We start from the raw sequence: 10,708 nt of genomic DNA, 5'->3' as shown, positions 1-10,708 counted from the left end.
TTGTTTTGCAGGTCATCAGAAGAATAACCATCTTTGCCGGACCTAACCCTCGTGGGAAACATCTACTTGACCCTAAGATTATCCGTAATCTGCCGGGGTAACTTAGTGTTTCTTCACAATCAAACAATTAAAATAAATTACTGTACCATACAAAAGATACGGTACTGGTTCGAGCCTTCGAGGTACCCTGTAACTTTTTATGTTATGTTATTGGACGGAGCCAAAAGTTGCAGGTTGCCATAAGTTTATTGTATTCTAAATACAAACTTAAAACCATGCATACATAACATAACAAAAGGCATCAGTAGCAGTAACAACTAACAACAATGGTTTACATACATTATATCAACTATTATATTATTATTTATTTAAATAATAATTCTCAAAACATTTAAAATTTTATGCTATGCTATTCTATTCTATAATTATAATTATGTTAAGTAAACAATAATATACATGACGTCAACTCAACTGTACATTATCATAAAGTGCGAGTGTGCTAATATGAAATACTGGAATTTGAAGAAGTTTAATGCTTTAGATGGTTTTATTTATATAAACTCATAAATAAACTCAATTATAGATTCTTAAAACCCAAAATATAATCATTCTTTTTCAAACAACATTGGTATTCATTCCTAATACAACTCAACCCATCAATATATGTATTTACATGGCTGAAGATCCTTTTCCACATACAACAATAACATTTCTACTTACACATCTTCATATACCACTTCATAAATATGCAACAATTAGTTATACACTTTTGATCCCAAACAAACCGAACCGTGTCAAACTCACATCGTATCCGAATGCAACAACGATGATGACACCTTCTCAATATTCATCCCCGAAGCAAACGACGACGACCCTTTTGTTGTCTGAAGAGACGATGAAGACGACGGTGGCACAGCCGATGCTGCAAAGGTAGACACACTACTACTCATGTTCACACTGGTCCCCGCCACCGACCCGTCTAAGGCAGGCGCGGTCCCCGCCTTAGGAGCCGGCGCCTACCCAACCTCCGCCACACCCTCCAACATCTGAACCACCTTCCCCATCATCGGTCTATGTGACGGTTGTTCTTGGATACACCAAAAGCTCACTTCAATAACTCGCCGAACCTGGTCCATATCGACTTGTTCGTGGTTAATAAGCTTTGTGTCGATTATCGCCTCGACATTTCCCTTATCCACTTCCTCATACGCCCAAACCGAAAACTTTTTCCGGTTTGTTTGTTCTGAGACCTCAAAGTTCCGTCTCCCACACACGAGCTCCAACAAAACCATCCTGTAACTATAAACATCTGATTTAGACGTTATCGGGAGGTTCGCAAGCCATTCAGGAGCCAAATACCCGCGGGTCCCTCTCACACTCGTTAACGTGCGGTACCGATGGTCTTTTGGGTTCACCAACTTAGCTAGCCCGAAATCGGACACCTTCGCGTTATAATTCTCATCTAGAAGAATATTCTCGGGCTTTATATCACAATGCACGATACAATCCCGGCACTCTTCGTGAAGGTACGTTATCCCCTGAGCCGTTCCGAGTGCGATATTAAACCGAGTCTCCCAATTTAACAACTTACCCGATTGCAACGGTTCATCCGACGCAAACAAACACGTATCAAGAGAACTATTTTTCATGTACTCGTATACCAATAACCTATGACGACCCTCAGAGCAAAACCCGATGAGTCTCAGGAGGTTTAAATGATGTGTGCTGCTAATCGTTGCGACTTCCATACGAAACTGTTTCTCGCCTTGCTCGATCCCCTCGAGTTGTTTAACCGCAACCGTGGTTCGGTTGGCTAACACCCCTTTGTAAACCGCACCAAACCCACCGGCTCCAAGCTTCTCCTTGAACCCTTTCGTGGCCCGTTGAAGGTCCTTGTATGAAAACTGGACCGGTGCACCAGATGCATACTCAAGTAACGCGTATTGAGCCGATAACACCCCGAGTTTCGGGCTATTTCTACAGCACCAATACCATAGCCCGAGTTCAGCAGCCAAAAGCCCAAAAAGAGTACCGACCACAACCACCACCACGACCCACGGTCTAAGCTTCCACCGCATGCTCGTATCCGAATTGCTAACCGCGTTCGGTGTCACAGGCCCACACACTTTAAGAAACGAGGTGCTCGGGAGCGCAGGTGACTGATATCCACTCACAAAGCTCGGAACTTTCAAATAACACAAACCCGTCCCATCCGACAACGCCGTCGACGCGATACACGAACCACTCACAAGACAGTTCAACCGACACGCGGAAATCCCAATAAAGAACACCTGCGAAGACAACTCAGGCGGGTACGTCAAGAACCTAGCGTTATCAATCTCCAACATCGTCGAACTCCCAGGGCAATTCTCGATCTCCACCTTCCTCCGACAGCCTCTCCGTCTATCCATCGGGTCAATAAAATCAAAATTCTGTGAGGGACAACCGCATATGGGATCGGACCCGTTGTAGCTACAAATACCCAAATTCCCACAGTAGCCAAACACCTGACATTGATCACTCACAGCAGCCCATCTTACATTCGGGTTAGCGGTGTTACCGGCCGAGGAACTATAAATTCTTAAATTACCATCGTTGTCTAGTTTCGTGAACCGGAAAATATCATTGGAGCCTTCGGCGTAATCACTACTGTAAGCCATAATAACAGAAGATGAAAGCATTGGATCTGAAAGTGATAATATTCCAATCGGTTGTAGCCCTAAGCTTGGGGAAGTTAAGTTATCGTCAAATGACGAGTTTAACCCTAACGTCCAATACACAATTGAATTATTCCAACGAAGAGTTAAATTACCGGAATCGATTAACCGGAGCGAGTATAACCCGGAGCGTAAGACGTTACTGGGGTAGTAAAGTTTTGACCCGGGAGTATAGTATCGGTAGGGTTTATCAAACGTACTCCAAACTGAAACGGTGTCGTTTCGGAGGACGAGGTTACCGGAATCGGTGAGAGTAGCGGTGGTGACGCCGCGGCCGGCGGTGTTGGATTCCCAGACGACGGTGTTGGTGGAGCCGTTGGTGAGGCGGAGGTTGCCGTCGGGGAGAAAGGTGATGGTGGCGGTGGAGTCAACGGCGCCGGATTCGCCTCCGGCGGTCCAGAGTGAGATGCCGTTGAAGGTGACGGCGGCGAAGAAGGAGTTTGGGGAGGTGGGGTTTGGGATGAAGCCGAAGGAGAAGGTGGTGTTGGGGGAGGTCCAGGTGACGGTGGGGTTGGTGGCGGTGGTGGTGGTGATGAGGAGGAAGGTGATCATTGTTTAGGGTTTGGTGGTGAGCATTTGAGATAGTTGAATGAGCACAGGTGTGAGTTGATTGCCAGTGGGAAAGAAGACTTTGACTTGGTAATGGAGATTAGTCAAAGGATGGCTAGAATATTATTACATGTTTTATCATATGTTATCCCTCGACTATTATAATCTCTTTATTTTATATAATTAATTAATTAATTGATAATTATGTTAACATTTGCTATATTTTATACGAGCTAATAAAAAAGCAATTACTTAATTTCAAGTTGGAAGGTCTTTTCTGTTTTCTAGTTTGAAAGTCTAATACAGAAAGGTCAAATTTGTTGGCTTTCAAGAATTTGATAGACTTTGTAGCGTACTGTTAAAAAAAACATGTGTCATGAAACTTGCTTTACGGGGCACATGTTGCGGTATGCCAATATCATAAGTTAACAAATAGATGTTACTTTACAAAAAGAGTATACAAGTTTGGTTTTAACAAATGATTCAAGTAGCTTGTCAATAACCTTACCAAATAAGATGATAAGGTTAAGCTTTGTCTCCTAATCTACTAATGGCTTCTTATCATGGGTCCATTACGTGTTTAAAACATGTAAACACCCATCAGTCCATCATACACATTTAAGGATCGGTAAGCGAGTAACAAAATTAATGAATATCTTTACATGTATTTTTTTTTTGTTGAAAGCCAATAATATTAAAGAAGGAAAAGGGGCTACTAACAAGACGCGAGAAGCCCAACAACATACAAACAAAAAATAAACTTTACAAGGCGAAAACATACAACAAACTATAATGGGAAATTCACATAACTAAACTTGCACAATTTCTCCCATTCCAAGTTTGAGCGTTTAATTATGTTCTTCACCCATAAAAATAATGTTACCTTTATGTTATTTATCATCTTCAACACTGAAAGAGGAATATCATTAAAAATAAAATCATTTCATGATTTCCAAATTATCCAATACATGACCGTCGATATAGATTAAACAGCCAAGCATTTCTCCTTATTGTTTTTATGTTTGCTTGGAAAATCGAGGATATCTTTCACCGAATCAAAATATACAAGATTTGGTAATCTAACCCAATCATGAATAATCGACCAAACCCATTTGGCTACCTTGCAATTTATGAACAGATGTTGTGAAGTTTCATCTTTACGTATATTTAGCATACAAGTTAACAATTAAATGGTCAGTTTAAAAACAACTTTAAACGAACCAAGAAACCACTTGGCTATGTGCCTATGTGATTGTGGTTCACATAATCGTATCTCTCCTAAACACGTCTTCTTTATAAGTTGACAGTTTCGCTGACATGGTTTTGAGCATAACCACGGAAAAACCATATCCTCTTAATTTCCAACGCTACTCTATTTAACATTACTACAGCCGCACAGGGATGGCCTAACCAATTATCAGTTATGACAATTATGTCTTGTCATAGCTTTTTTTTTCAAAATTCAAGATTTTAACATGAAGTGGCACAGCTATGTAAATAACAATGTTTTTTTAACCAGATTCATCACTCTAGCAGCTCCCTAAGGCAGTCTAAAAATTCAAACGACCCCATAATCAAATTAAAATAAATATTTATAAATAAAATACTACACGAATAATATAAAAAGGTTGTAATAAACACTATGTTGAAACATTTACAAAGCATAACACCACCAAGAGTAAAAATGTAAGAAATAATAATACTATCAATGAACTAGTTTAGTAATCAACCAAACTAATATCGGGATGTATAAGATCCCAAACAAATAGATACAAAGCCAATTCTATTTTCACAAGAGGATTACCATGTTAACCACCTTTCATAGAATGTTTCTTCTATCTCATGGCCCGAATTAAAATACAGAAAGTCTCAGTAAACCTATACCCGAGCATATTTGAGGAGTTTCATGATACATTCTGCAAAAAACGGGTCATTTGAAATGATCGGGTTGAATTATTGCAACAACTTCGGGGCATGATTCATCATCTTTGTGCTTCCATATTTCACCATTTGCACGCACAATCCACGATATTTGAGGAGAAAGTGCTGAATACAGGTCTGCAAAGTTATTGTAATTGATTCAACAAACCCAGTATTGCCAAGTTGACTTTCAATAGTCAACAATTGTGTATCGTTTATACACAAAATACTTAAAATGTCACATTTACTATTTTTATAATACAGCTTACATTATGACCAATATACCCTTATCTTTCACCTTACATTCCAACCTCTCATATCCTAATGCAAGTTTTTAGAGAAGGGTATACATGCCAAAATTCTGAAATTGGATATTATGAATTTATCCCAATTAAGGCAATTACATGTATATCTCTTAAACCTTGCATAATATATACTCAACCAAAAAAGTTAATATCAAGCATACCCATGCAGAATTCTTAAAGTTTCATATTTACCCATTTGATAAAGTACAACTTGCTATATGACCATTATACCCTTCTCTTTCTCCTTACACTCCAAACTCCCATATCTTAAATTTCTTAATGCAGATTTTAAATTAAGGGTATACACGTTAAATATTTATAAAATGGGTATATTTTATATTGTGAAATTATCCCAATAAAATATGATAAAATTATGACCCATAGACCTTAATTAGGACCGATTAACGTTGTAATATTTATCCAAAAAAGTCATATGCAATAAGCAACTAACTCTATAGCATATGTTTACCTGAAACAGGTTGCGGATCGGGTTCTCTTGTACTGTGCAAAATCATGGTACCAGAAAGTACGGTCATGAACCCACAAAGAACCGAAATAATTGTGCTAACACTCTGACCGGACCAATCCTAAGATGGTTAAAAGAAAAAAGTTGTCAGTCAGTTCATAAATCATAACAGATGTGAGATGTGGAAAAGCATACAATAGATACAACACAGTACCTTAAACATGATGGCACTTGCGAGGATTGTGAAAGACGTGAACATCGCATAATAGATTGGTGAAACAACCGCGGTGTTAAACGTGTCCAAAGCCTGTACAAGTTTATAATTAGTCCATTTTGTAAGATAATAAGCAACGAATAAAATAAAGGGAGCATGTGTGGCTAACCTTATTTAAGTAGTTTAACTGAGTGATTATACATGTAATCGCTACCGTTACAAATATCAATGTTTGGTAACGTGCCACCTGGCTTGAACCCTCTAATGTAAGTTTTATGGCGATACCGATTGCTTTCACACTCATAACCTGCAAAATAAAAAGAAAGCAATAAAGATGCTAATGCTATAATATATTAGGGTTAGTGTCCGTTCTTTTAACTTTAACCAAACAAATGATTCAAGCACGAAAAATTCAAAAAACGGGGCTTCTTGTTTGTGTTTATTCGTTATAAAAATGAGTGTGTTTGCTTATGTCCGTTTGTTAATAGTATAAATGAACAGTTCAGTTGGTTAAGGAGGCGTAAGACTTGGAACAATAAATGAACAGTTCATGAACATAAACAAAGAAACATAACTAAATATAGAGGCACGGAAATTACCGATCAAAATCCAGTTATAAGTAAATGTGAGCATCAATTGATCGGTCCTAAAAAGTTAATAAAACTAGTATAGATTGCAGTGGTCTAAACTTTTTTATTGAATATATAAACGAACACACATAAGTGAACGTAAAAGAACAAACATAAATGATTGTAAATGAACAAACGTGTTCATGTCCATTCATTTAACTAATGAACAAAAGGTTTTGTTCATGTTCGTACGTTACTAAATAAACGAACATACATGAACTTCTCACAGAATGGTCCGCTACTCCGCTTACAGGCCTACTTTTAGCTAGATATGCATACCGACAATTCAGATTGTGCATATAATATTTATAAAAATGGATTTAACACCTTACATCTCAAACAATGCAAATATGGAATAAAGATGGACAAAAAGTTTTTAAAAAATAGCAAATGAAGATAATACTAACCGTCAATGAACCATTTATGGAACATACACCAATATACACCATCATATTAGTCTGCCCATATCGTGGTTCACAGTACAACACCAAGAACAGTACCACAGCTAGTGCTGCTGCTGTATACAAAAGAAAAGCTGCAGCAAAAGCCCGTGAAATTATTAGATACAAATGTGTGTTGGTTCTTGACCCAAAACGAAAATAACTAGGTTTACGGTTGTCATATCTAACTTGTTTAACAAACATATTGTGTTCGGGTAGACCTGTTTAACCCCTTAACTAAACAAGTGGACATGTCAGACCATTTAATCAAACAGGTCAACCCCCAACCCAACACGATTGACACCCTTAGTCCTTTATTTATATGATGTCTCATTAATGCCATTGAAAGACAATTAGCTCGTGAACCGTTCGGCAGGAAGTTCATTTATGTTCATTCATTTAATAAACAAACAGAAAAAAAAATTGCTCATTTAGTTAATCGAAAGAACATGAACACATGTCTAGTTCGTTCATTTATGTTTGTGAACAATTGTTTACGTTCGTTCATTGATGCTCATTTATATTTGTTTGTCGGTTTATGTTTGTTTAAGTTCATTCGCTTGCGTTCGTTAATATATTTTTTTTTTGGCCCGTTACAACTTAGTGTAGTTTTAATAACTTTTTATACCCAACACATTGTTATATACGTTACTTTAACTAATTTTAGCTCAGTTATTTCCGTTCGTCTATGTTCAGTTATGTTTGTTCATGAATTGTTCGTTTATACTGTTAAAGGACGTACATAAACACGTTCATTTTCTTAAAGAACAAACACAAACAAGAAAACCCGTTCATGTTTGATCGTTTGTTCGGTTAAATTTAAACGAACAAACACGAACATGCTTCGTTCACGTTTGTTCAGTCTGTGAATCATAGTTATTAGTAGTCATCATCATTTATTGAGGTTTGGTTGCCTTTAACCCGCTAGCCCATCATACGTTTGTCTAGGGTCTCCGGTTTCCTATATACTGAGGGTCCCCCACCATTCCAAACACAACTTTCAAATATATTATCATTTCAGTCTCTTTACAATGTTTCACAAGATTGCACGACTCACCTGGCTGTGTCGCCAAATCCCAAATTTCTTCAACCGAGCTTATACTATGTTCAGCGGGAGCATGAAGCACAATCACCGTAGACCCCACTATACAAAGCACACAGCCTAGTATCCCCATCCGCTTCAGTTTCTCGTTTAACAAAAAATGCGCCAAAACCGCACTGCCAATCAATTCAATAATTCATCAAACTAAGAACTACAAAACAAGAACCGTCTCTGATAACATAACAATTAACAAATTACACAAATTTTCAATTACCCACCTGACAATAATACTCAATGCCCCTAACGGAGTCACGAGAACAGCCGGAGCGTAAATGTAAGCTATAAAATTAGCAAATTCTCCAACCACCACTGTAAATTATGATTCAACACAAACATATCAATAGACAATTGAATGAATTGAAGAATAAAGCAAGTGTAAAGGCTTGCTTACTGGTGAACATGCCAATCCACCACAAGGGCTCCAGCAAATACCCATATCCACCAGACCCTAAATAATAATAATTCGCCCAAATTATGTGAGTAAAATTGAAGTCAAAATGAGTGAATTGAATAATAATAATAATAATAATAATAAAGGGAAACTTACTGGCACTTGTACCGGAAGCAGCGGCTCTTTGAAGGCCTTTCTTTTTAATGATGAAGCTTGATCCGATGAATGCACTGGACGAGACGGCTAGACCGAACCCTAACAGATTACCACTGTACATGTTGATGATGACAATTTCATCTGAGAAATCGTCGGAGATCTGGAATTGATTACGGAAACTGAGATTGGTGACGAGTGGTGATGGATTGATAATCGGAATTGGAATCTAGCAGCAGATGCAATCGTACGAACAGCGGCTTTGTTTTATTACGTATTGATGGATGGTTTTGGGGTTCTGACAAGAGTAGGGCTGTTTACGAGCGGAGCCGAACCGAGCGAAGGGTTGCTCGTTGCTTGGCTCGTTTACAACCGAACCGAACCGAGCGGCTGAAATTCGAACCGAGCGAAAACCGAAACGAGCCAAAATCGAATCGAGCATTTTTCGATCGAACATCGAGCGATTTCGAGCATTATTTATTTATTTTTCACTTTAAAAATTCAATAAGAAACAAATTTAAATGTTGTAAATAATATATTTTATAAATAAATTAGTAGTTTTTAGACAAACATGTAATATATTGTAATTTTTTTATTATAAATAAGTTTAGAGTGAGATATAATGATCATGTAAACAAATTTTTAGTTTTCTAAAAACTTGAATTGAACAAATAAAACTATAAAATTAACGGAATATGAAAAATTTTAAAGGGTAAAAATAATTGTAAGCTTATATTTATGTGTTTTGTCTATATATTTATATATTTGTTCATATATAATTATATAAAAAATAAATTAAAAATATTCGAGCCGAGCCGAACCGAGCATACCCTTGCTCGTTGCTTGGCTCGTTTACAAATCGAACCGAGCAGAGCGGCTCGTTTTCAATCGAGCGAAAAAACGAGCGAGCATTTTCCGAGCAATTTTCGAGCGAGCGGGCGAGCGAGTTCGAGCGTCGAGCGGTTTGGACGGCCCTAGACAAGAGGCCATTTGTATGTATCAAGGTAGGTGCTTCTCGTTTGACCTTAACAAATAGGATTCAATATAATAAATTAATAATAATAATAATAATAATAACAATAATAATAGTTTTTTTTAACACGGACCGGTTAAATTCATTACAATCGTATGTACCATTTTTTATCCAGCATTGATTAATTGTTAATCTCCACTGGACTAATCAGTCAGTTAATCGGTTAACGGTCAAATCCGGCTAAAATCGACATTTTCCAGCAATATTTCGACCAAAATCAGTGCTTCCTGCACATGATTTCGACCAAAATCAGTGGTTTATGGCGAGATTCTGATAAAAACCAACGGTTTCAGGCGAGATTCCAGCAAAAACCAATGGTTCTGGCGAGATTCCAGCAAAAACCAACGGTTTGTGACGAGATTTCTGTCAATTTCTAGCCAAAGTATTTTTGTGTATGTGTGTATATAAAAACGAACAATATACATTAAAGTCCGATCCGATTAATCATGATTAATCGTTAGTCCTCACCCTATCGCCCGACTAGCGATTTTTACAACATTGCCTAAGGCCAACGCTCGTGAGATAGAATGCATTCAATTTAATGATCCAACTAGTGAAAGCCACATATTCGTCTAGTCTCCCATCATCACTTTATTGCATTTGAAACTAAATGCTGGGAAGTGGGAACAGGAATCGAATATGGGTCACATGTAACACCAAGTCTCTTCCTTACTACTTGATCACCGGCTCATTGGCAATAATAATAATAATAATTTATATGTTTTTTTTATCAATTTTATGTAAAAAGGGTATTTTTTTTTTAATAAAAATTATGACTTTAAAGGTTTA

General features: G+C 37.5%; 1 protein-coding gene and 1 pseudogene across 1 annotated transcript; both read right to left on the bottom strand.

Annotated features, from left to right (window-relative positions):
- Positions 1-642: 642 nt before the first annotated feature.
- On the bottom strand, positions 643-3,269 carry LOC143606070 (G-type lectin S-receptor-like serine/threonine-protein kinase At1g34300 pseudogene; annotated as a pseudogene).
- A 1,683-nt stretch (positions 3,270-4,952) lies between these two features.
- Positions 4,953-9,091, bottom strand: LOC143606069 (putative magnesium transporter NIPA6). The gene is made up of 9 exons (XM_077081964.1): positions 8,890-9,091; positions 8,734-8,790; positions 8,561-8,651; positions 8,298-8,458; positions 7,208-7,335; positions 6,341-6,478; positions 6,172-6,264; positions 5,961-6,078; positions 4,953-5,324 (listed from the first exon to the last, which is right to left on the bottom strand). Exons 1-9 carry the CDS (start codon positions 9,008-9,010, stop codon positions 5,197-5,199), a joined length of 1,035 nt encoding a protein of 344 aa, XP_076938079.1. The 5' UTR covers positions 9,011-9,091; the 3' UTR covers positions 4,953-5,196.
- Positions 9,092-10,708: the final 1,617 nt, after the last annotated feature.

This window comes from Bidens hawaiensis, unplaced genomic scaffold (assembly GCF_021521415.1).
Source record: "Bidens hawaiensis isolate Kalapana, Puna unplaced genomic scaffold, B.hawaiensis_p1.1 tig00072928_1, whole genome shotgun sequence".
Lineage (NCBI taxonomy): Eukaryota > Viridiplantae > Streptophyta > Magnoliopsida > Asterales > Asteraceae > Bidens > Bidens hawaiensis.
This window is presented reverse-complemented; position numbering and strand designations above follow the sequence as displayed.

What these genes read in the sequence shown, in the direction of transcription:
- LOC143606069 (XM_077081964.1), bottom strand. Translation starts at nt 9,010, where the DNA reads ATGTACAGTGGTAATCTGTTAGGGTTCGGTCTAGCCGTCTCGTCCAGT. An exon ending in CAAGTGCCATCATGTTTAAG is followed by an intron (nt 6,079 to 6,171) that starts GTACTGTGTTGT and finishes TAACCATCTTAG; the next exon opens with GATTGGTCCGGTCAGAGTGT. An exon ending in CGATCCGCAACCTGTTTCAG is followed by an intron (nt 5,325 to 5,960) that starts GTAAACATATGC and finishes ATAACTTTGCAG; the next exon opens with ACCTGTATTCAGCACTTTCT.